A 27015-nucleotide genomic window follows, 5' to 3' on the forward strand; every position below is an offset into this window, starting at 1 on the left:
GGAGCTCGGGTGAGATGGGATCTTGGGGGGGCGGGGAGACCTGGGGGAGGAGCACAGCTGGGGCGCGTTCCCAGCAAGGCCTTCCTCTCAAAGATGCCCAGAGAAGGCCAGGGGCCCCACATAGTTCTGTTATGAACACATAACAGATATTCGGAACTGGAGAATATCTGTAGAACTGTCGGAACTGTAGGCCATCAAACACCTACAATCCAGAAGCAGAGAGATATGAGTATAGATATGAGACGGCATGAAAACAGGCCAAGGAGGGACACCTGGGTGGCTCAGTCAGTTAAGCGGCTGCCTTCGGCTCAGGTCATGATCCCAGCATCTTGCTATTGAGCCCCATATCCAGCTCCTTGCCCTTGCTCTGCAGGGAGCCTGCATCTCCCTCTGCCTGCTTGTGCTCTCTCTCTCTCTGACAAATAAATAAAGTAAGTCTTTAAAAAAAACAGAACAAAACAAAACAAAAAAACAGGCCAAGGAGGGCACCGAGGATTTTGCCTTGGAGAGAAGGCAGGTTTCCTGGAGGAAAGGGCTCCAAGCTGGGCTTGAGGGGCACAGACTTCATGGAGCACTGGGTGTTATATACACAAACAATAAATCATGGAAACTACATCAATAACTAATGATGTACTGTATGGTGATTAACATAACATAATAATAAAAAAAAAGAAAATAGTAAGCCCCCTCCAAAAACAAAAATCTTTGGGAGAAGGGGGGTGGGGTTATGGACATTGGGGAGGGTATGTGCTTTGGTGAGTGCTGTGACGTGTGTAAACCTGGCGATTCACAGACCTGTACCCCTGGGGATAAAAATATATTATATGTTTATAAAAAATAAAAAATTAAAAAACAAAACAAAAAACAAAAAACAAAACAAAACGCAGCAGAGGAAGGGGGCCATTTCAGACAGAGGGAAGGGCAAGGGCAGACTTTGAGGGTCTGGGAGGGATGAGTGTGTGAGGGAGAGCAGTGTTTCTCAAAGGGTCCTAAGTGGACCAGCAGTGTGAGCATCCCCTGGAAAAGTCTGGAGGACCCGTCATTGGGCCCCAACTGGCCCTACTAGGTCAGCCCTGTTGGGGATGGGCCCAGCAATCTGAACTTAGAGGGGCCTCCAGGTGTTCTGGCCACCCCCATCAGGTTAGAGCCCACTGAACCAGACTGTCCCTAATGGGAAGTCCACTGCATTCTTGCTCCCGTGGAAGGGCTTTGGGACACCAGGGACAGGTGCGCAAAGAGCGTGCTGCTGTCCTCTGGTTCCCACCTTCAATGCCCCCTGGGCTCCAGTCCTTCTTGACTTTACCCAAGCATCAGAATCTGCACTTTGTACATTATGGGGACACCTCCCTCTCCTCTGTGAGGCACCAGAGGGTGGGACTTCCTGTGATGCTCAGTGCCGAGGAAGTCAATATTATGCCTACTGTGTCTCCAGATGCCTTGTTATGCCCACCATGCCCCGTGAGGCTTCCTTCTTCGCCTTCTTGCCTTCTTAACGTCCCTAATGACACAAATGTCACTCTCTCACATGGACCTGCGCTGGCACCTTACTTGAAATTGACCCCCACCTCCACTTCTTGCTCTCTGCACTCCCTGTACCCAGGTCTGACTTGGTTTCTCCCCATCACATTAACCGCCATCTATCCTATGTCTCCCCTTTTCAGTTGGTTTCTTGTCAGTCTTCCTCACCCCCAGTGGAAAGTGATGTTCAGGAAGTCTGAGGCTTGTGTTGTGTTTTCCCTGTTCTGCTCTCCATGCCAGGATGGAGTCTAGCACACAGGCTCCCACACCCAATGAATGAATGGCTTTTTTCTTTCTTTTTTTTTTTTTAAGATTTTATTTCTTTATTTGACAGACAGAGATCACTAGTAGGCAGAGAGGCAGGCAGAGAGAGAGGAAGGAAAGCAGGCTCCCTGTTGAGCAGAGAGCCTGATGTGGGGCTCGATCCCAGGACCCTGAGATCATGACCTGAGCCGAAGGCAGAGGCTTTAACCCACTGAGCTACCCAGGCGCCCCACATGAATGGTTTCTACCATGTCGTCTGCATGTGTGGCTTCAGTTACAGTTGACCGAGCTGGGAATTGACCCCTGACCCAACGGCAGCCTCCCACTGGTTGGCCAGTAGCCAAAGTATGACTGAGAACTTTGTTGTGGTGACAGGCTGAACCCATCAGACCCCACTGTTGGGGAGTCTGCAAAGTATGGACAGGGAAAAGGACAGTAGGATGGTACTAAAGAGGGGCCACAGAAAATACAGCAGAAGCTTGAGGTAGAGAGGAGGGTGGTAGAGAGAACTATTCAGCAGGGACAAATGGAGATAGGGAAAACCTGAGTCAACCCAATGGAGGAGAAACCTCAGTCTCAGAAATCCAGAGAATGACGCTGGAACTGGGGTTGAGATATTTGAGGGGCTCTCCTATCCAGAATGATGTCCCCACAAAGCCCAGATCTTTGACTGAGTCCTTCTTCCTTAGTTCTCTGCACATCCTAAAAACAGCTCACTGTTGGCTAACCCACCCGAGGGGCTCTCTGGATTCTTCCGCCAAGGCACCTGACAACACTGGCTGGAGTGCCAGCACAACTTTTGCCCTGGCAGGGATTCCCAGCACCTGGTCCTTGCCGGCTCTCACTACTGGAGGGAAGGCACCTGCCCTGGGCAAAACTGCCCAGGGTGGAGCTGGGGTAGATGTCCTCATCCACTCCAGGCAGCGATGCTCGATGCAGGCTGTGCCTTTAAAGCCTAGGGATCCTGTCGGGCAACCTGGGCACTTCCACTTTAAATGCGTCCTTCCCCTTTATGACTGTGCAGGGAGAAGGTCAGAGGGAGGACTTGTTACTAAGCCAAGTCGGCAAACAGAATCCCATGTTTGATGTTCCAGGGTGGGCCTGCTGCAGCCACTCTGAGGCAAGGATGGGGGTGAGGCGGGATCAGAGTGTAGGTGGCGTGCAGGTGGGGGAACGCCACCTCTGCCCCCTACTTGTTGCTTGCTTGATTCACCACAGGGCCCAGCCCCCTCCCTACTCGACTGCCAGCCCTTTCCTCTCCGAGTCACTTCCCAAGGATGCACCTGGAAATTGTCCCATCAGTCCAGATATAAGACCAATTTTTCTAAAGTTGCTATAGCAACTCTAAAATATTTTATTTCAATTCTGCTCAACATTGAGATTGTTGGGGTTCATACCTTTTCCTTTCTTTTAGAAAAAATTATTTATTGACTGATTTAAGAGAGAGCGAGAGGGAGCATTACCTGGAGGGGCAGAGGGAGAAGGAGAGAGAATCTCCAGCAGACTCCCCCACTGAACGTGGAGCCCAACTCAGAGCTCAACCCCACGACCTGAGGACATAACCCGAGCCAAAACCAAGAGTCAGACGCTCAACCAACTGTGCCACCCAGGCAACCCCATACCTTTTTCTTAACTGAAAAACATTCTTTTCAGATAGCATGGTAACAAAAGTTCATTCATTCCATGAATATTTATTAAGTTCTATTAAGCGTTAGGAGCTAGATCAGATATTGAGGGAACAGCAGTGACAACACAGAAACACTTACGCACTGTTGGTGGGAATGCAACTGGGGGCAGCTACTATAGAAAACACTATAATGGGTCCTCCAAAAGTTAAAAATAGAACTACCTATGATCCAGCAATTCTACTTCTCGGTATTTATCCAAAGAAAACAAAAACACCCCCATGTTCTCTGTATCAGTAGCAACAGCCAAGATATGGAAACAACCTAAGTGTCCACTGACGGGTGAATGGATAAGAAAATGTGGTACCTACACCCTTGCATGCGCGCGCTCACACACGGAATATTATCCAGCCATTTTGGAAATCTTGCCATTTGTGACAACATAGATGAGCTTGAGGGCATTATGCTAAGTGAAGCAAGTCAGACAGAGAAAGACAAATGCTATGTGATCCTACTTATTTGTGGACTCTAAAACAAAACAAAAGCAAACCCAAAAAGCCCTTGAGCTCCTAGATACGGAAAACACATTGGTGCTTGTTAGAGTGGTAGTGGGGGTGGGGCAAAGAGATGAAGAAGGTCAAAAGGCATAAACTTCCAGTTACTAAACACTAAGTCAGGGGCGCCTGGGTGGCTCAGTGAGTACTTTCGGCTCAGGTCATGACCTATGGGTCCTGGGATGGAACCCGGCATTGGGCTCTCTGCTCAGCAGGGAGCTTGCTTCCTCCTCTGTCTGCCTCTCTATCTACTTGAGATCTCTGTCTGTCAAATAATTAAATAAAATCTTAAAACAGTAAGTCATGAGGATGTAATGCACAGACGGTGACTAGACTGTGTAGCATCTTTGAAAGTCACCGAGAGAGAAAAACATGAAAGTTCTCATCACAAGGAAAAACGTTTTGTTATTGTGTGGTGACAGATGTTAACTAGATTTATTATGGTGATCATTTTGCATTATATAAAAATAACAAGTCAGTATGTTGTATACCTGAAACTTATAGGTTACATGTTAATTATACCTCAGAAAATAATAAATCATAAACATTGCTACAGAAGTTTTTAAACACTGGCTTATTTTTATGTAAAGAGAGGGAAACATCATTTCTACTTACCCATAATGCAGAAGTGAGTGTCTCGTTGGGAATGGTGAAAAGTAACTTCATGCACTGATCTTTAATTAAATATAATTAATTGCCTACTTACCAAAATGGTCTTCAGCCTTCCTGGCAAATTCTTAGTTGCTGTAGTTAGCATTAGACTCATCTGAAAATCACGGGGAATTCCATCATCATTAGGAAGTCAAGCTCCTTCTAGCTTCTTCCTCTGTCATCCTCAATTTGGCTTCTGCGCCCTGGTCTGAAATGACTGTTTGAGATCCAGACATCATGCCCACGTTCTAGGCAGCCTGATCTTTCTGGAAATTACACATGTTTCTTCTATTTACATGCCCCTGAGTAGAACTGAGACACATGCCTCTTTCTGGCTATAAGGAAAGTTGGGAATTGTGGTACTTAGTCTGCGGCCGTGAATTTAGCTAAAAACAAGTCATCTATTACTAAAGTAGAAGAAAACAGATACGGGGCCACTGGAAGTGGCAGTTAGTGTCCTTGGGGTTTGGATTCTACAAATATTCAGAAGGAAATGCTTTTTTAAATTATGTTATAATAATGATAATGCCTTTCTTAAAAAGGTCAAGTGGTTCTCATTTATTACTCTAGGGCACAGCATTGCCACTGTCAAAATGGAGAATAATTTCCCTGAGGGAGGCAATACTCAGCCAGAGACAGAGAGGAATGGATTTTCAGAACATAGTCAGGGCCCATGTCTGGCTGGCTTAGCATCAGTGGTCAGAAGGAACGCAGCCTCTCCTCCCAGCACCAGCGGCTCAGGTCATCTGCTTCTTATCTCTTGGAATCGGGACAAATCATGAGTTTGGATGAGTTGAAACTCAAGCTTTGGGAAGTTTAAAGGAGCCTATAGTGTTTAAAATCAAATGAACATGTTAGGGTAATGAAACACGTTTATGTCCTCCAGAAGCTGGAGTGGCTAATCCCTACTTGATTTGCTGGGCACAGCCTCACAAGGTGGGCTAGAGCTGTGTGTTTCCTATAACAGAATTGATTCCATGGAAAATGGAAGTGAGTGGGCACACAGTCTCTCCTTAGGTCTCCTGCCGGCTGCTCCCATGATATTCGATAAACTTCTGTCTCCTTTGTCCTGCCTTAGGTGAATCCCCTCACAGCCCTGCCACTGGCTCCCCCAATCGGGTCACCCCATGTTTGGTGGCCCTCATGGGGAGCCTCTGCCGGCCTGGGATTCTCCCAGGATTCTCTGGGAATTTCTTCGGACTTTCCCTCGGTGGACCGACTCCAGGACTCCTGGGGGAACTGTGACCTCTGGCTGAGGTTACTCCATGGGGAAGATCCGAAGTTCCAGGGAGAACCAGCCAAACTACCCCTGCCTGAAAGGATGAGGTCCCTTCCCTCCCTCCCCTTTCTATTTTCTGACCTTGAGCCTAGTAGTCCTCAGACACTTCAGTGTGATCTGAAGTTCTGAGAGTAAAGAGCAGGACTGCTCATGCAGATGAGGGCAAAGGACCCCTTTCCTCTCCTCTCCCACTCTGTCCCCCCTGAGGCCTCTTCCGTTTCTAGTGCGCAGCACAACTGACAGCAGCAACTCATTGGGGCGAATCTGCACATGTTGCAGACTCATTGGGGGCCCTTCCTGTTGCTGGCTGACTCTCAGCTACCTTGCTTCTTTCAGCCCCCTCCCCTTTCTCCTTTGTTCCTGCCCATCTAGCCGCAACCTTGATTTAAGGGCAAAATACCATCCCACGTGTCTGAGTGAACCCAATAATTCCGTATAGGACTGATGACTCTGCAAGGATTCCAGCCCATACCAGAGAGGGTCCCCTCCCCCTAAATCCCATGGGCCTGGCCACCAAGGAATTTCACTCAAAGGGCCCGCCAGCACATTCATACAATACCATGCTCTGGTCGGTAACAGGACAGAACACCTGATGGACCAAGGTTAGGGAGGGACAGTGCACCCCCACCTCTGGCCAGCATGAAGCTGCTCCTGAAGACGAGACCTCTGCCCGAATGCCAGAGATTTGTCATCGCAGCTCTGGGGTGGGGGTGAGGGGAGTGGAGATGCAGACACCGCTTTTAGGCAGCACGCTTGAGCAATGGAAATCTGAGGAAGGTAAAAGGGCCCCCAGCAACCAACCACCAGGCTCAACACAAACAGGCTCGTTAAGCCGCAGGCTCTAACTGACCCACAGGCTACTTGTGACCAGGCACAGTTACCAAAAAGGAAAATTCCACATGTCCCCATACTCCCTTGCTCTGCCATATAACTGTGCCCCCTCATCACTGCCTTGTGGTGCACATCTCTCCTTTGCCATCCTGCCTGCTGTTCCCCTGCAGTGCATTAATAAACTTCTTTCTCCTCTAAAAAAGAAAAAGAAGTGGTCAGAATTAAAATCACACCTTCAGTTCTTAGTGAAATGCGGCTTTTAAATGAATCTTAATTTTCCCCAGCTTCAACTCTAATTTGAAAACTGAGTCATTCATTTGTTCGTTCACTAGGTCAAGCGTTGCTCAGATGTGTCTGAGCCTTTGGTGGGTGTACAGAGATGGCCTTGAGAAACTTAGCCAATTCTGACAGATTTGCAGGCACCCATGGTTTCTAACGACACGATATGTTTCTCAGCTCTTTATTCAGTCAAGAGGACGGTACACGGGTAAGAGCACTGATTTAGGAAACCTGAGTTTAAGTCAGGCCCCATGTAATCTTGGGCAAGTTTCTTAACCATTTTGGGTCTGAGTTTCCACAACTTATGATTCATGGTTGAGTTAGGTAAGGGGTCCCAAGTCAAATTCCTGAAGTGGCAAGGCATGTAACATAAATACGTGATTGGACCTGGCTTGAGAAAAATAGAGGCAGAGGTCTGTTTTGCTTTTCCCTCAACTCAGGTTTAAGAAAACAACAGTCTGAACCCAGTAATAAATGGTCATGAACACTCAGTTTCTAAACCAGAGAAGCAAGGGAATCCGTGGGGACAGACGTCACCCAGGGCCGTGATTGCTTATCTTCAGTTAGGAATGTGGGCTGAGGGCTGCCAGGTCTTTTGAATTTCCAAGAGAATTGAGAAATATGGATTGGTTTCCGGAAGAAATTTTCAGATTTTTTTTTTTTTAATTACGAAGCAACCGATACAAAACTTTGAAAAAACCTTGTGCCAGTTAATCTTTTACGAGCCCAACTAAAACAAGCGGGTTTGTAGGCCTGCCAGTTGATGATTTCCGGGTTTCACTGTACTTGGTGGAGCACTAGTTCTCCAGTTGAGATTTCTGGACCCACTACGAACTTTAGGCAGGCAGAACCCTTAGAAATTATACAGTAGGTTCTGTCAGAGTACCTTCTTGGGGCAAGAGGATGCAGCAGTTTCATTCAAGTTAGGAACTCATGACCAGCAAACTCTTAGATTTACCAGCGAGCCTCATACATGTTTCCGGCTCCTACTCATCAGAATGCCAAGACTGACGATGGAATCAGACACTTCGTTCATTCACTCCCTCGTTCATTCAGCAATAGTTATGGAATATTTACTATTCATGAGGCATCTCCTAGGCACTGGGAACATAGAAGCAGATAGAAGACACCAAGTCTCTGGTCTCATGAAATGTACATTCTGGAAGAGAGACATAGATACTATCGATAGAAACAAAAAAAGGCACATGTTTCAGGCAATGGGAAGGACTGTCCAAGGTAAGAGGAGAGAGAGTGACAGGGGCAAAGTGGCATTTTAGGTGGGGTGAGGACAGAAGGGCTCTCCTTCCCTGACTGAAGTAAACAAGCATGCCATGCGACTTTCTGGAAAGAGGGTTTCAGAGGAGGGAGAAGTAAAGACAAAGGCCTGTGGCAGGTGCATAGAGTGATCCGTTTATGGAGTACCAAGGCTAAGGTTAAATTAAGGTTATATAACCACTAGTGGCTTTAAAGGAATGCTTTGAGATTTTATTTCTATAAAACAAGGAATTCCTTCAAATTGTTTGCAACACTTTTATCTCTTTATATCGACAAAGACCCGTTGAGAAGCAGATCTAAGAGGCACATACCCACTGTTGGCCGGTGCCGTAAACCGGCTCCACCTTTCCCGAGAGCTGTCTAGTAAATTTAACGAGAGCCGTAGAACTGTTTACACCCATTGACTTGGTCACTTCACTCTAGACTATTTTCACAAAGCAAAAGAAAAGGAGAGGGGAAAAAAAAAGAAAAAGAAAAGAAAAACCAAGTCTACCTCATGTCCTTCCCAGGACCTTGTATTACACACACACATTTCAAATAATCTCAGTCTTCAAAAAGGTAATGAAAACAAGCAAACATAAACAAATGATGCAATTCAACACACATAGATTCGCCTAAGCTGTTAAGATGACACTTGGGAACAATCTTACTGAGGGGAAATATATTGTGTGAAAAATGTTAAGTAGAAAAAACAAGGTACAAACCTGTGTATCGATGCTGATCAAAATTGTGGAAAATATATTCCTGCACGTTAACAAATTTGAAAAGAGAATCTGGAGGGATACAAAAAATCTATTGTCCCATGAGCTTTCTTTTTGGGCAGGGTTGCTGGTTCTTTCATTTTTTTCCAGTTGTTGGGTAATGTGAGATTTTTTTTTTAAGCTGAGGTTTAGCACCCACAAAGTACGATCCATCTACAATAGCCGTGAAAGGGACAAGGCTGTTCTGCAGGCACTGCAGGCTTCCACAAGCAAAGTCTACAGAGACATGGTCTCCTTGCTCCACAACTAGAGTTATGCAAACACCACATGGCTTTGGTCACAATTCTGGTATCTGTACGATAGACAGATTGGGCGTCTGGGATGGAAAACTTGGAGTAGCCCTAATGGAGCCCATTAGAGCCATAAGCTGCTGACTCAAGATGAGCATGGAGGAGAGCAGCAAGTTCTCTTTGCTGCCACAGCCACCACTCCCTTCCTGATACAGCCCAGCAGCTGATTCCGTAGCTGTTTCCTTTGGGAAGAAGGATTTACCTTGCTTGGAGAGTTTCATAGCTAAACACACTCTAGCCCAGACCGAGCTTTGGAGATGTCTTCTTGTTCTTCCGGTCAATGGTCACCGCCTCAGAGGTGGGCTTCCCTGGCCAGCTGTTCTGAAGTAGCTCATACCCAGTGATGGAGGGTACGAGGTGTAGAATCCTGCTTTGTATTTTGTGTATCAGTCCTATAGACCATCTTCACTAATTTGTTTCCTTATTGTCTGTCTTCCCCATTGTAATGTAGGTTCTCAAAAACAGGGAGGACCACATCTGTCTTATTTGTTATTGGTGACTACAGTGATTTCTGTTGTCGAGTGGTTCCTTGGTATTTATTTTTTTTAAGTGGATTAATAAACTTGTAATGATCAGCAATTTGGGATTACCGAATGTCTGCAGCCCATCTGGATATCATTTTTTGAGCCAACTTGAATGAAGGGTTTCACAAGGGAAAAATGAGAACTACAAAACATGGTTGCTGGGTTCATTAGAAGCTCAACAGGACCATGACATTATCTTGGGCCTTAGGAAGAAGGAGGGGAATATGTTGGACTTTCCCTCTTGGGAAAATCCCCCCCCTTTTTTATAACCCCAATCTTTCTTCTCCCCTTCCTTCCCCTTATTTCTTCTGGAGAATGAGGGTAGCAGTCAGGTAGGCAATGGTGTATGGAGAGAAAATCTCCATAGATCTAGGGCCCTGCAAGAAGAACTGCAGGCATGGAGGGCAGAGCGGGGAAGTAGGCACTCAGGACAGCATGTTTGTGGTTGTTTGATTGCTGCATCTTTTCCAGCAAACCACCCCCAAAATAGCTCAAGACAAAAGGGATGACATGTATCCTTCATTCCATACAACTGGAACCTGGTGTCAGAATGTCAGCAGGAAGTGATGGCTGTGGCTGTGCCATTATCAATGTGGAGCTGATGTCTGTTGCCTCCGCATGCAAATGCTGTCTGACTCCCACATGCTGAAGAAAGTCAGGGACTCACTACCTGGAGTCATTGCTCTGGGATGTCTGGTACACGACTTCCCAGTGTGTGACAATGAAAAAAGGTAGCAATGGAAATGCAGGCCAAAAATCTCTCTAGGAGTTCTTGATGAGATCCAAGACTTGCAAGGCCTTTTTTCGACTCAGTCATTTCCTGACAATTTAAATGGAATTGCTAAGGATAGGCATGCCTTTTGTAATAATTGCTCACGTTTATTGCAAGCTTACCATGTGTCTGGCACTGCTCTAAGCGTTGCACATTGACTCAACAAGCCTAAGAGGTAGTTACCATTTTTCTGTTTTTATTGATGAAACACTGAGCACAGAGCAGTTAAGCAACTTGTCTGAGGTCATCCAGCTAAAAGTGACAAAGCCAGGAAACGGATCCACAAAACTTGGTTCCAACATTCATGCTCTTATCTATTACGCTACACTATCTATATGGAAAAATAGAGGCACCTGGGACGCCTGGGTGGCTCAGTTGGTTAAACGTCCGACTCTTGATTTTGTCTCAGGTCATGATCTCAGGGTCTTGAGATCAAGCTCTGTGTGGGGCTCTGTGCTCGGTGTGGAGCCTGCTTGAGAGTCTCTCTCTTCCTCTGCCTCTGTCCTTCCCCCTGCTTACACACACATGCACAGATACAAATACAGACCCATACACACACACTCTCAAAATAAGTAAAATATTTTAAAAAATAGAGACAGCTGTAGATTTAGTTTTATTATATAGAGTCAAATTTCGAATGTATGTCTCCAGTCAAGCTAGGCATCAAGTTAAGTGTGTTAGGGAGACAGAGGTAAATGAAATTAGTTCCTCCCTCCAGCACTTTTAGTTTACTGGAGGAGACAGACACACAAGGGAGTGAACCCTGGAGATTATGGAAGCTCAGCTGCTGGGGAGGGGGCAGTAGATGAAGTCAGGGTAGGCTTCCTGGGGTAAGTAAGGCTGCAATTGGATCATTTCTTACCTGTGAGAAATGAGGGGGTGCAGTGTGTGCTGTGACGCACAGCCCAGATCCTGCTTTGAGACCAGTGCACTTGTTCCCCAGAGGCCCTGACTGCTGTCTGCCCAAGGCTCCCAGTTGAATCCCTCCCCTCTTTCTCTTGTCAAAGGGAGTTGCTTCTCCCAAGGTTTCCCCCTGCCTCAGATGGCTTCACACCACAGGTCGTTGGTAGAGGTACAAAGGAAAGGCCCTACCCCCTTTGCCTCAGTTTGGGGCAATTCTGAAAGCTGTCCCATAAGCAGAGCCCCATGGGATCAGTGGAGACCTCTGGCGCCGTTCTGTCACAGTTGACTTTCCTGCTGCTCAGGGATGCTTTCTTCACTCCTTTATGGGTGTTATTCCCCAAAGCACTCACTAATATATATCCTTTATGGGAATCTCTCTTTGAGTCTATATCTGGGGAAAACTGACCTGAGAAAGCAAGGTGGAAGGGTCTTCCTAACTGATGGCACCACCAAGGTGTCCCTCATTTAACAAATATTAATTGTGTGCCTACTATGTGTAAGTCATGGTCCAGGGCCCTGGGGATACAATGGCAGCAATTCCCTAGCCTGTCCCATATTTGGCATTGGCTGCTACAAACATTATGCTGCACGTCTTTGATGCATGTATGGAAACCTTTCTATTGAGCATATATACCAAGGAGAGGAATTCTGTACCATTTTCAAATGGTCATATCAATTTACCTTCCCAGCAGTTAAGTGGCAGTTCTGTGATGAGAGGTGCTTGTCAACACTTGGTATTATCAGTCTTCTAAATTTTAGCCATTCTGGGGGCAGGGGATATTTTATGGTATTATAACATGTAACATGGATTTTGATTTGCATTGTCTTGATGACTCATGAGATTCTTTTTTTTCTTTTCTTTTCTTTTTTTTTTTTTTTTAAGGAAAGCTCTATGTCCTGCGTAGGTCTTGAACTCATGACCCCAAGATCAAGAATCACATGCTCCACCTACTGAGCCAGCCAGGAACTCCTTGTTTTCATATGTTCCATGGCCATTTTCTTCTGGACATCTTTTTTCCAGTTTCCATTTAAGCCTCTGCTCCTTTTCTATTGAGTCATCTGTCTTTATTGTATTGATTTGTAGGAGTTCTTCATCTATTCTGGATGAAAGTTCTTTGTTGGTTATTCAAAGTGCCAACACCCTCTCTAACCCTGCAGCTTGTGCTTCTACTCTACTAATGGTGTCTTTTGGTCTTCTGATTGATACTGAAGGTAACCCAAAATGAATTCCAGCTTAAAAGTAGAGCGAAATGTGAGATGAAAAACAATAAAGCAGCTAGGTGAGGAGAATGTCTTCATGACACTGGGGTAGAACAAAGATTTTTTATATGGTCTTCAAAGCACTAACATAATGGAAAGACTGAGAAATTAGAGTAGATTAAAATTAGGAACTTCTGTGCATCAAAAGACATCATTAAGACAATGTGCTAAGCACTTGTGTTGTATCATTTAGTCCTTTCAATGAACAATTCAAGTATCTCTCTCTTATTGATGAGACACTGAGACTCAGAGAGGTTAATTAACTTGCCCTGGATCACACAGCTTACTAGTGGAGAAGCTAGGGCTTGAATTCAGGTTTGACCTAGTCTAGAGACAAAGCTCCTAACTCATGCTGGTTCTGTGCCCCCAATACACCTCTAGAGGGTCCCCTATGGGACTGTGTTGTGTCAGGCTCCAGACCTGTGTCAACCTGGCTTCTCATTGTGCCTTCTTGTGTGCAGGCATCCCTTAACGTGGCTCTTGTTCCTCCCTGTAAATTATTCATTTCCTCCTCCACTGTTGTATGAGCTTGGCCTACTGTGAACAGTTGCTCTTTGGCCTTTGCCTTAGCCCTGAAGAAGCAAGTCTCCTTTGGGCTCTATTCACAGCAGCTGTACCTGGGAAAAAACTCGGACAACATCCTGTGTCTGCAGCAGGCTGAGTGGCAAAGCCCCAGCCACCGGGGGAAGAGGGAACTGTTGAGGAGAAGTGCCAAGTTTACACGGTCTTCTTAGGGACGCTGGAGTTGGGGAGGTCCTGGCATCCCGGAATGGATGCCGCCACTTTTCCCTACTCTTTCCGGCTGTCAGGGGTCCCTGCTGTGGAGCTGAGCTGAGTTGGGAATTGTAGGGAAATCACCTGGAGCTGTGGCCAGGATCAGGAGAGGCCCAGGTACCTGTCAGGCCTGCCTGGGACAGTAGAAACTAGTCGACAGATCCTATAGAAGCTTTGTGAGAGCCAGACAACAGTGGGACTCCAGGAGGATCTGGCTCCTGTTACCAGAGCACCTCAGCATCCTCAGTCTGAAGGGAAGTGCAGAGCTGCCTCCAAGAGCAGAATTGAGCCAATCTGGCTTATCATACTGACTGCCATGTCCTGAGGACTTGTGTCAACTGCTTTGCTAAGCTTTTTATACACATTTTCTCAGTCTCTAAAGATCCCAGGAAAATACCAATCAGCATCACCTCTAGTGTATAGTTCTAGAAAGGAGCCCACAGAAAGACCAAGTTTGGCTTCCTCCACACCCTCACAGCTAGCTAAGTGGCAGAGTCAGGATTCAAATCCACATCTGTGTGACTTCAAAACTCAGAAGAGTGCTAATTACAAAGCTAATGAAGCATAAACCCCAAGGCCCCCGTTTGCACTCATCCCTTAGAGGCACTGGAGGGCCCTAACAGTGTATTCAAATGGTCATACGTTCTTTACAATATTACAAAACTAAAGAAGAACTTAATAGCTGGTTTCCTTCCGTTGAAGCTACCATCTCTTCCTCAAATTTGCCCTGGTGTTGGGTGGAGGTAGGCAGTTTGGAAAGCTGGCTGAGAGGAATTTGAGCTGGGTAGATACTTAGTTTGAGTTCGGTGACATGCACTGAAGTAGCTCACAATCACTTCTGTGATTATTAAGTATTGCTGGCCGTCTCTCTGAAGGAAGGGCTTCTGGGAATATTTCTGCTGACCACGGTGCCCACTCACTTGGCCTTGTGACTTGTACACACAGGGCCAGAGGCTGGACGGCAAACGTGAATGTGGTCTCTGTCCTTAGCACAGGATGTATGTGGGAAATGGAGAAGAAACAAGTAACTTCCCCCTCCACCCACCAAAACAAACAAACCCCCCCCAAAACCATTAATAATCAAAACTAATTTGTATCTTTCTATTCCCTCTCTAGACAATGATATCACAAAGCTGTTACTATATGAAGAGGTAAGCAGAGACTATGCAGCCAAATAATACAGAAAAAGAAAATAGATGTGTCAGGCAGTTAATTATAATAGTGTGTTATTTTTCTGGAATGTTGCTATGGTCTGTGATATACGTCAACTTTTAGAAATTCTGAGAGCTTCTTTTCTCATTCTAAATAGTTACTTTGGTAGCTAACTTTTTTTTTTTTTTTTTTTTTTATTATAGTCTTCTCAAGGAGAAACCCCCAAACCTGGAACTCACGTTGCTCAAACTCAAGCTCTTAGCAGCAGCAGTATTCTGCCTCCTCCGTTGGAAGGTTCTCCAGTCCTCTCTGTGGATGAAGAAATGGGACTCCGAGATCTGGAAAAGCCCCAGCTTCCAGAACTTTCGATGGATGGTGCTACAGACGTCCTCTAAGGGATTTGGGTATCCCTCTAGTCTAGGGTGCAATAGCACACAAAACAAAGCCCCGGCCTGCCCCTGCAGTGGGACACATCCGATGTTTTCAGAGGCCAGAAGGGTAGGGGAAACTTAAAAATTGCCTCGCTTTTTGCAATGTGCAGTAGCTTCCCGTTCAGCCGAAATGGAGTTTGCTGGTTGACTTCATTGGCCTTTTCAGTCCACAGAGAATTTTTAGATGCTCCCTCCGGAGCAAGGATTCAGGTGTGAGCAGCTGGGAGGGAGTGTAACTGCAGTACATAGGGTCTATTCCGCCGCCCTTTGGGTCGTGGTGGGGGGCGAGGGGAGGGGAGTGGAGCAGGGAGCACAGAAACAGGGCTGCGGGCAGATGGCCGCTGGTGCCCTTGGAGTCAGGGGTGGGGCTTACTGCGTCCTTGGGGCTCCCAGACGACACCGCCCTGCATTCTGGCCCAAGGCAGTTGCCGCGCTGCGGGGCGGGAGCCTGCCTTGCCTTCAAGAACTTGTCTTCTTTATGGTTTTCACTTCTCCACCTGGTGTTCGGACTGCAAATTACAGGAGACGACGCTGCGTCGGTTCTCCCCACGGAACAAAGGGACTGCGGCAGTGAGACCTTGCAGACTCCCGACTCCCGCTCCGGGAGCGCCCCGCCCCCGGCTGCCGGGGCAGCCAACCAGCGCACGAGCTGGTCCCAATCAGAGGACGCCCCGCCAGGCGAGGCCCGAGAGGGGCTGCCTTGCTCAGAGGCTGTGGTGGTGTGGGGAACACCATACCACTGACCCTGGGATTAGAGAAAGTTACTGTATGGACAGAGCAGGTCTCATGTGGAATTCTAGTCAGCAGAGAGCCTGAGGGGGGCAAAGAGTCACTGGTTTAAGAACAACTGACACAGGCCTCAGGGGCTGGCCAGCCTGCCCGGTGGTATCCTCTAGAGTTCTCTGCTTCTGGCTTAGGAGTGCTGGGCCCAAGGGTTATTCCCCTGTCTCTCTTCATGTTCCCCTCTGAATGAGCAGCACACGCAGGAGTGAACGCATACAGTATACCCCTTGCTTCTCTCCCATGTGACCACAGGCAAATTCTATTCCATTCTGGACACAACACACACACAATTCTACACACAGTATATACATACAATAAAATATGTAGCATTTGGGCTAATATTCTGGGCTGAACTGTGTCCCCCTGAAATTCTTATGTTGAAGTCTTAACCCTCAGAACCTCAGAATGTGACTGCGTATGGAGATAAGGCCCTTGGAGAGGTAATTAGCCTAAAATGTTATTACTAGTATGGGTCCTAATCCAAGGTGCTCTTATTCAAATAGGAGATTAAGACACAGACGTCTACCAAGAGAACACCATGGGACAACATGGAGAGAAGAAGTACATCTAGAACCAAGGAGGAGGGCCTCCAAAGAAACGGGCCCCTTTTTCACCTTTTTTTTTTTTTTAAGATTTTATTTATTTGACAGAGAGAGAGCGAGTGAGCGTGAGAGATCACAAGCAGGCAGTGGGGTAGGGGGAAGCAGGCTCCCCACTGAGCAGAGAGCCCGACTTGGGGCTCGATCCCAGAACCCTGGGATCATGACGTGAGCCGAAGGCAGAGGCTTAACTCACTGAGCCACCCAGTCACCCCCCACCCCTCTTTTTCCATCTTGATGTTGAACTTCAAGCCTCTAGAATGGTAACAAAATAAGCCTGAGCCCCTCGGTGGTACTTTGTTAGGGCAACCATAGCAAACTAATATAGATAACAGACGCTTTGCCGTCTCAGACATTCTGACCCTGCAGAGGGAAGTGAGTGCATAATCTCTAGGGGAATGTTATCCAACAGAACCTCTGGTGATGGTAAAATGTTCTACATCTGTGCTGTCCAATGTGGTAGCCACTAGCCCACCATATGTGGCAATAGAGCATCTTGAAATGTGGCTAGGTATGACTGAGGAACTGATTCTTAGTTGCAATTACTTTAAGTATAACTATAACTAGCTGAGTATGGCAACAGTGTTACATAACCCAGTTCTGGAAGTCATGGCCCACCATTGCTTGCCTACTCAATGGTTACCTTCCTTTTCTCTTGCTCGTTAAACTTCAGTTTTATTCAGGTAGTCAGAAGCCATGTGTTTTAGGGGAGAGGGCACTCCTTCGGAGCTCTCTAGAGGGAGACGGATATTGGTCACTCAAAGCCAGATACGGTAATTACCTTCCCCTTCTAGTGACTGGCTATGGAATAGGCAAATGATGCAAATCCCATCAGTGAGATGTAAAAGGAAGTCTGCTGAAGGATTCTGAGAATGTTCTCCAAGATCTTAAAGAGGGTCCTAACGAGGGCATAGTCTGCCTTCTGGTCCTCATATTTTTGCGTGAAGATCCAATGTTTTGACTTGCTAAGTGCTCTCTCATGCCCCTGAGGGGATGATGGCAAGTCTGGCTAATGTAGAGGCTAATGTGAAAGGTGAAAAGAACCTGGGTCTTTGGGGATATCACCCAGCTATGTCCTAACTAACCTTGGAATTGTCCTTGATTACGTGAAATAACAATTCCCTTTATTACTATGGATATTCATTATATAGATATTCTGTTACATGCAGACAAGGGTATTCCTTTGGGAGTAGGAAATCCATGGCAGGCACTCCTTGTTGCTGCCTTCAAGGGCAACGCTACAAAATATATCCCCTTTTCTCATCGTGCTTCTCAGACTAACATTCTGAGAAGCCGCTATCAGACAAGTGAGTTAATAGGCTAGATAAAAATCTGTTTGCTATTCCTGTTCTAGAGCAAAAGCACACAGACATGTGCTCTGCCACCAACTCCTCCACAAACGCTTGCTTCCCAATAGTCCTGGCTAACGATCAGAAAGTGTTCCTGAAACATCAACAAGACCTCAGCACCCAGGATCCCAGCCTACAGAAGCAATTCAAATAAGCCCATCTCAAAGGAAACAGGTTTTCTGGATGCCCAAGCATAGAAAAGAAAGTCCTTATTTTTAAAGGGTCAATTCATGCTTGGAAGGGAAGCCAGTCATGCAACAACCTTTATTTGAATATAATGGAGCAAAAAATGCTCTTTTATTAATAATCCAATGTACATTAATTATCTTTGCAGCTGTTACATGAATGTTAGGTATCTGGTAAGTAAATGTACGCACACTTCCACATTGATAGATTTATGCTGTACACGAGTCATCCCACACGGAGCATGCCCGTTCACAAGGATACGCATGGGTCTCGGGACATTTGTTAAAACATACTTGGTCAAACATTTTGGCAATCGGGACTCAGACACAGAGAAGCATACCAGAAAGATGAGATCACAACAGGACCAGCTGTAGGGAAGATGGAAACTCCAGAAACCTGAAACAGAATTTATTGGGGTTCACACATGCAGCACATATATACAGTACAATTGGGGTAACTAGAACATTCACAGGAGGAGGTCTTACAGAGCAGTGAAAACAGGAAAGGAACAAGACAGAGGAAAACAAAACATCCAAATGCCAAAACCATGGATAGGACCCCTGCCAAGATCTCACTGCAAAGGAGAGCAGATGGTAGGCTTAGCATGTGTCCAAAAATGGAGGTTTACCTGAAAGGAAAGAAAAAAAAAAAAACCCACTCTTGCAGGACTTTATTTACAGCATCTAGACATCAGTGAAGAACACATGATCTATTCAGTATGTTCCCAGGTCGGGGTGAGGATATATAACCACTTCTTAGATGTTACAAAAGCACGTATCAAGAAAGACCATTTCTTTTTTCTTCTGTTTGACTTAGGACCTAGATTCAGCACAATAAATGTCTAACATTTATAAATGGTAGAAGTGATATTAAGCAAATCTGTCCTGTTCTATCCAGGCAGGCCTGGTGAATGTCAAGGGCAAGGAAGGAGTTTCCTTCTTGGATACCTACTTGGGTGTGAGAGGGAAGACACTGCATAGCTTCAAAGAGTTTGTTTTTGTTTGAACAGCATACAATAGCCAATCGACTGTACATCTCCCTGAAGTACCAATACCCATAGAAAGTGGGGGATTCTCCGCACAGTGGGTCCTGTTTGAGTCAATACAAATGCAGAAAGAAACCCTTTGTGCACTGCAAGGAGGTGAGGTTGAGCTTGCTAAGTCTTTCCTTCCCTTGGGCATGTGGGCTACACTGACCCACAAACCTACAGGACTCACTTTGGTGTGGCCTGGGTCTGTGAGGCAGGAGGTCATCCAGTGTTCAGAGCTTTGGGGCTACGAGTCTGACTGGCAGCCTTGGAAGATTTCCATGGTGCAAAGCCTACCGCTCCCACCTCCCCACAAACCTGGGCCGATTCCAAGCTACGAATGTGACATCACTGACTGTGGAATTGGGAAGACGTGTGCACTAGCCCACTGGTATAGAGCATCGCTACCATCCAGAGACCATAGGCAGCCATCACCTCGAGGGCATGGATTCTGCTAACGTGCGGTGAAATAATTAACAGCAACGGCTTTTATGTATTTACCATTGAATTGTAAGGTTTCATAACTTAATTTTTAGTTATGGCTGTGTTTCCCAAACTGGCTCACAAAATGACTGAAAGGATTGGCTCCAAGGAGCGGGTCTGAGTCTGCTCCCTCATGTCGCTGGCTTTCAAGGTCTCTGGCCCCTGTGAGCAGGCTCCCTCATTCACTCTGCACACCTACTTCTAGGGTGGGCTTTTAGGTTGGTGTTGAGCCCTATCGGAGTCTGAACAGAGGGCTAAGGGCTGCTTTTGGGCACTCTTGGTACTCAGGGGAACATAACTCTGGCAGGGTTGGCAAGAGGGGGCAGTCTCTGCAGTGTCAGCATTTAAATTGGAATAGAAAGCTCCCAGCCTTCGGCACTGGGCAGACCCTTGACACGCCTGGAGTGGGGCCTCTACCTCCCACGGGTCAGTGAATTCCAAGAGCCTCATGGCAGGCTGCCTCATCTTTCTTTTGGGAATCCAATACTAAGCTCTCAGACTTCTGCCCCAGACATGGGCCTCTTTTGGACCCCATGCCAGTGGTGGCCATCTAATCAAGCATGGGAGGGAGAAGCAGTTGGAAAGCTCTCCTGATTCAGGGAGCTGTGTCAACCTAAGAGTCTGGAGCTTAGACTCCCCCACACCTACTGATTTCAATACCTTCTGCATCCTTTGGGCCTCCATCAGAGGCACGGGTGAGTGCACTCTTTGGTCCCAAGCGCACCAGGAAAGCTTGGCCAGGCCTCTGTACACGACTGGAGTCAAGAGGTGACCAGAGGAGGCAAGGAGGAAGAAAAGTAGATGGGGAAGAAAGGAAGTGAATCTGTACTGCCTGGGGGAGGTAAAAAGGGGGTGGGTGAAAAAGGAAATTGGGGCTCTCAGAGGGGAGGGTGGAGGATTACTACCCACTACTTTCACTGCTCTGTCTCCCCTCAGGCCCCAGAGCCCCAAAGGTCCTTGCAGCATCAAGACGCTTTGCAACAACTCTGCACTGGTTTTGAACTGAAATTTGAAAACCTTCGGGGACTTAAGGTCAGAACCTGTTTTCTGGGTGGTTTATCTGCCGAAGGGAGAGGGAGCAAAGAGGCTCCGGCATATCTGCAAAGACAGTGGACGTCGCCGTCACCAATCTTCAGAATCAGAAAGGAAACAGCCCGGGAAGCTGAGGCAGGGGACAGGGCTGCAGCTGAGGGGAAGGCTGACTCTGCACCGGACCAGACTTCCCAGCCCCCACCTCTCCTCTCAGGCCCTGCAAAGAACTCCGGAACTTTAAAAGTCAATGTCTCTACGAAGAAGGGGCCATCTTTGCTGCTGCTTCCTTTCCTTGACTAATACCTTAGTGAGGATTTCAAGCCAAGGCATTCAAAGCAGGTGTATGTGTGCCTTCATTTCTCTTATTTTTCCAAGTACTAATCTATAGTTCCTCCAAAAAAGGCCAAGAAACTGAGGGGCCTTCTGCTCCCATCAAAGGTAGTCCCAAGTCTGAGTAATTTCTCAGCTGTTTGGGAAAACAACACTTTGTGTTATAGGGAAGGGGCTTCTATATGAGACCCCATTATAGCTGTTTTCTCTTTCACGCTCATTTCCTCTGCCTTCACTTAAGTCCTGCAAATGGTTCACTATCCACAGGAAGCACACTGCCCCAACCCAGCGCATGGGAAGTGCTCCATCAGTATCTACCAAAGAATCACATGGAAGGACAAGAGTAAATGCTTTGCCCCACCCAGCCTTGCTGGCCTTAAACAACGCAGATCTGCAAACCATATCCTTATAACTCAAAATCTTGGGATTACTCAGATCTAGGTATGGCTGGAGAAAGAGCCAAGAAAGTTCTGGCAATGGTGTGTCTGGTTGATGCGATGCTGCTAATAGGAGGAATGGTCAACGTTTGGAGCAAGAGAACATTACATGGAGGACTGGCACTCCATACCCGGAACAATAAAGGGACACATATGTCTAGGAGACACTGATAATTTTGTCTACATCATACAGATTGTGAGGAAAACTTTACTCAAAATGTACATTGTTTGGCAGAAACCGAAAACTGTAAGAAATGAATAGTTCATTTCAGAGTGCCCTATGGTATAGATTTCTTTCTGTCTTTGCCAACTAACTTGTGTTTCTATAGGTCTTGTCACTGGACTAAGTGCAACATGACATGGGGGTTAAAGGAAAACCAAATGGACAGCTAGTATGCACCTTCAACCAATCACTTGTCTTTCCAAGGACAACCAATCGCTTGTCTCTCTACGATACCAGGGAAAAGCCAAATTCAGACATTGTCGACTTCAGAGCCTTTAGTGCATGAACAGATGAAAAACAGATAAAGGCCACTTTGATATTCAATAGAAAAAAACTGGAGACTATCATATTCTATTTTGGTTGGCAGAGGGAATCAAAAGGTATTCCCATGAAATGACTCTGAAATGATCCCAGCATTTAGAAAGTCTCCAGTATGCCCTTCACTGGAACCTTCTCAGCAATATCTTGGACTCTCTCACTGACACTACATTCTTTCCCCACCTCTCCCATGATATCTAAGGACATCCAGAGAAGGAGCAAAGCAGGTTTTGGCACACACCTGAAGTCTGATTTGGTGAGATCTGAAGAGGAGGTGCATTTGCCAACTTAGGTGGTATCCATTCAAAACTCAGTTTTTGAAGCCCTACATCTTCCTGTTTCAAGAACAAAAGGGAGGAAGGAGTCGGTACAGCTACAGGACAAAGCCTTTGTGATAGCATGGTGACCAGAGAGTCTTCTGGTCCTGTACATGTGACTGGGTGGGTCCCTTTCCTGAACGGACAATGATAACTGTCAAACCAGCACTGAGAGGAGGTAATGCTCAGGATAGAGGCAGCTAGGGTCCCCTATCTTCTCTCCCAGGGTCACTACTCTGACTGTTAAGGTGATCCCCGACCAGTGGGTTTGGCAATCTGAATTGATCCCAAAGAGCTAGGAGGACATTTTCACCAGAACAGGAGTCAGAAATACAGGAGCAAGCGGAATGGTTTCCTAGGCTTCCTTTTTGGCACATACTCTCATTTTCCTCCTTTTGTGGGTGAAACGAGATGCTGGTCACTGGTCCCGGCGCCAGCGGGCTGCTCTGTGGATAGAGCTGAGTTCCTGTGTAATTAATCGCAGGGCTCTATCTTAATCCAGCTAACCCCACAACAAGCCAGACAGGCCGGACCACATACTTTGGGAACAACCTGAACTCTCTCAGAGAAAATCAAGGCAACAGGAACAATGCAAAGAAGCAGAGAAAACTGCGTGGAAGGTGGAAAAGGTGGTGACCAAGAAGGCTTGTGACCACAGACTGTCCAGAAGATTAGAACAGATCCCTCTTGGGCCACCTGGGAGGCTTGGATCAGGTGACGGGAAGGCCCAGAAAGGGCCTTTTGAAGGGGATGCATGGTGTCAGGTCTCATGAAGTGGGGTTCGGCTCCTTTATCCCATTCTGACCCAATCAGCGTTCCAATAAAACTCTGCATCTGCTATGCTCAGCAGCTCAGGAGATTTCCTACACATTTAGAGCTACAACAGACATGTGAGACATGATCGTGAACTTTGCTTACTGGATTAACTTGACTTCCAGAAAGTTAAGAAGACTAGAGACAGCAACATCCACGCACATTTCTCTTGCTTCTGAATGGGCTGGTGAACATACACATCTTATTTTGGTAGTGGTTATTGTACATGCTGTGTTCAGCTAAAATGACCCGCTTGGGTTCCTACATGTGCCTTTTATAAGAAGATGAATCAAGGGGTGGGTAGGTAGGGAAAGGAATCCACGTGGACGGATAATAATATACAGGGTACCTTCCTGGGCTGTGTGAATGCTAGGTTTGTTCTCCAGTAATATTGCAGAGGCAGAAGTGAGAGTTGGTTCCATTTCTCTCCCTGATTTTCTGGCATCTGGCTGAGAGATCTCTTTGAGTCTTGACTTATTCTCCCTCTTCCTGCCACCTTTGCGGTTTGGGGTTGGCGTTTTGCTGCTGTTTTGGCCCTGAGCCGGCCTTCCCAGGGAACCACCCTCCTCCTGCCAGCCTCCCACACCACGCTGTCCCCTTTACAGACCTGAATGACTTCAAGGGGGTAGTCGATCCATGGCTACGTTAATGGAAGAAACATTTCACAGAGTCGGAACTCTGTACTCTGGAGCTCCCGGAGCACCATTAGGAAGGGGAGAGGGAGGAAGGGTGCCTTCAGGCTTAGGAAGGGGCTTTGGAGGGAATGGCTATTGGAAACAAAGGCTTTCCCTTCCTGGGGCCCCAGGGCTGTGGCTTGCTGGAAAGGCTATAACAAGTAACAAGGATAACCCTTTTACAACACAGAGTTTAAAAAAAAAAAAAAAAAGGATTATTGTTTTAATATGGGATTTATTCCTGGCTGCTGGTCACTGCTGCAAGTCTATAAGGAGGCTTCAGATTTCAAAGAAGATGAGTAAAAAGGATGAGCCTGGAGGAGGGGCAGGCCCGAGGGGTGAGAAGGTCACATAGCTGACAGCCCCTGGGAATGTCCTGCTGACCTCTGTCTTCCAGGCCCAGGCAGATTCCAGAGGTAAAGCAAGCAGCCCCAAACCACCAGAGACGCTGCCCTTGTCTGCCAGAGGGCCCCTTGCTCAGACTAAGCAGGCTGGGATTCCACAAAGAGCCAGACGGCGGAGGGGGAACGCACAGACCAGTGGAAACTAGAGGAGAAGACCCACTTCAGCGCTGCCAGCTAGGAAGCCCAGTGTCTAGGGCGTGGGGGCACCGAAGGGTGGTACCCTCAAGGTAGCATTTTGCATTTCCAAATCGTTGGGGGGGGGGTACTTTCTTCCTCATGGGCAATTTACAACAACAGAGATGACTGACCATCTCTAGATTGAACACAGTTTGGATGAAGGGCAGAGTCAGGCAGGCTGACCCAGGGCTCAGAAAGTGGCTTTCTCTTTTGGAATCTGCTCCCTGGCAAGATCAAGGGCAGCTGGGGTGAGGGTGGGGAGAAGACAGCAGGGGGAGGGTGGTGGCAGGGCATGTGGTAAACAGAGGCAGAAGATCTGTCTCCGATCTTCTAACATTCTGGCCCGGCTCCCTCCTCAGATTTTTCAGGACTGGAATAGGGCAGAAATCTGGCTTCTGTCATTCACTCAGATCTTTGCTGCTCACCAGCCTTTCTTTCTCTTTTTAGCAGGCCACCTTCCCTGTCAGGCCTCAAAGAGCTCCACCCAGCTCCGTGTGGTGCCACATGGTTTTCTTTGAAAGGCCCTGCTGTAACAGCAAGAATTGTTGGGTGTCCTTTTCCAAGTAAACAGGAAATATCACTCTGTTGGGGGAAAAAAAAAAAAAAAGAATCCCTCTCCTCAGCACAAATGCAATAATATGCCAACTTACATTTCCCGTGAATGTGAAATCAGAAGCGGGATCTATTTCTTACAGCAGCCCGGGCTCCTCAGCCTTTAGTGAACAGAATCTTAGGGAGGCCTGGATGACGAGGACACTTAAAAAAATGCTTCCACGGACTGATTCTTGGGAGCTGGGAGTATCCCAGTTAGGAAAGGTAAGAAGGCATGAAAAACACTGGAAACTCACATCTAAGGGGGCAGGACAGTACGCATCTACATTTCAGTCACAGTAAGAGTTAGTGTTCCGATCTTTTACCACCTTTTGAGATCTGAAAAAATCTGAAGCCTTGAGTCAGTCCGGAGGGTCGACACAGGGCAGAAGAAAGAGATGCTGTATACGGATGGCTTGTTTCCCATTACATCAGGACCTGGGTTCGTGTGTCTGGCAGGCGCAGGCCCACCAGTCCTCCACACACCAGCACAGTGGAGGCCAGCAGGATGGGGATCGATTTGGTGAAGCTGACCAGGGAGCCGAATATTAAGTTTCCAAGGACGGCCGCTGCTTTGCACAGGGCATTCAAGAAGCCAAAGCCTGTCGCCCTGCAAGGGGAAGAGACACAAGACAGGGTTGACAAAGTGACTTCCCAGATGCAACCTTAGACACAAATGTCCTAGGCAGTATTTTCCAAGGATTGCCTTCTTGAAGAGTTTTATGTCTCATTAAGACAAGTAATGAAATGCGTCTGGAGGTAGAGAATCTCAGCTGTTGGTACTGTCCCTTCAGCCCTCTGTTGATTTTCTCCTCACCTCGACTGATTCTTATTCTGCCCAGACGTTCCACTTTACCGTGAACAGAAAGAAAGAACATTCCAGGGCAAAAAGTCTCTTCTCTCTTCCAGAGGTAAATTAGAATACAGGATCATATATTTCTTTCATTTTTTTTCTCCCCTCCCTCCTTCCTCAGAGCTTTGTTAACATGTAAGGTTCTAAGTAGCTAAAGTCATGGAATTTTCAGAGAAAATCAGATGATTGGCTTGTATTCCTCATCTTTTGGGTGCCATAGAGGTGAATTATCATGCTGTCTTCACACGTGTTTTGGTGGCAGGCAGACACCGAACGCTGAACTTGGTGGCCCACCACGAGCTAACGGCACTCCTTCCATTCTCATCAGAGTTCTGATCACGTCCAGGAAAATATAGGGAAGAATCAGATTGTCAGCCTAGAGTAGAGAAGATCTTGCTCCTTCTGCTGGCATTTGATCATGATTCTACTCTGCACTTGTAGGTAGGAAACTTAATTTTGTTCATGAGGGTACTGACACCACAGACATCATGACATAATATGAATTTCCTTGGCCTCTATGTCAGTTCACTTTCCTGTCTGTCACTGGATAGATCTGTGTTTTCAAGGCAAATTGAACACAAGATCATTTTTGGACACATTTTTTTCCCCTCCAGAGGGAAGTGCATTTTATACGCTATAAAATACAGCGTCTAGTACACCTCTTCCTTTGATTTGAAAATGGGTAAGTATTGGGTTTCCTTCGACAAGTCACAACTACTCATGACTATCTGAGCTGTTCCTAATGCCATTTTCTACAGAGGATAGATACTCATTGTGGTTCTGATCCACCCTTCCCCCCTTTCCATACCACAGAGAGGATTACGCCGAGTTCCTACAGAACTCAGCCTGTGATTTTGTCCAGGGCCAGTGACTGGTCAGAACAGACCTAAAAGGAGGTAGCAAGCGCCAACTTTCGTTCTGGCCAAGACACCTAGAAGGTAGAGTAAGCAGGTCTCGGCAGTGTGGCAAAATTACCAACTGTGTGGAATGTGGAAGGGGTGTAACACAATCTCTGACAGAAAAACAGGAACTTCTTGAGAAGAGTGTAAGCTGATTTTATAAGCTTCTTCTTTTTGGTTTGTTTTTAAATAAAGAGACTAGTAATAGCAATGACCACTAGAAAAGTAAGATTTAATATACTGAGAGTTATTTTCAAATGAAATTGCTGGAGGATACATGCTGGGGACCGCGATAGACTTCAGGAGAATGACGTCGTCATCCACTGCCTTCCCCACCTCAGGGATAGTCCATGAGGCTGAACTCCATTTGTTCATTA

At 46.7% G+C, this 27015-nt stretch overlaps 1 protein-coding gene across 1 annotated transcript in view; it reads right to left on the reverse strand.

The window, feature by feature from the left end:
• Positions 1 to 18137: 18137 nt before the first annotated feature.
• The window catches only part of SV2C (synaptic vesicle glycoprotein 2C), a 220724-nt gene continuing 211846 nt past the window's right edge, over positions 18138 to 27015 (reverse strand). The window contains exon 13 of the mRNA XM_082724783.1: positions 18138 to 25496. Within this exon, the coding sequence (XP_082580909.1) occupies positions 25313 to 25496 (184 nt within the window). The 3' untranslated portion in view covers positions 18138 to 25312. The remainder of the gene's footprint in view (positions 25497 to 27015) is intronic.

The sequence above is a fragment of the Mustela nivalis genome (assembly GCF_964662115.1).
Source record: "Mustela nivalis genome assembly, chromosome: 3".
Classification (NCBI taxonomy): domain Eukaryota; kingdom Metazoa; phylum Chordata; class Mammalia; order Carnivora; family Mustelidae; genus Mustela; species Mustela nivalis.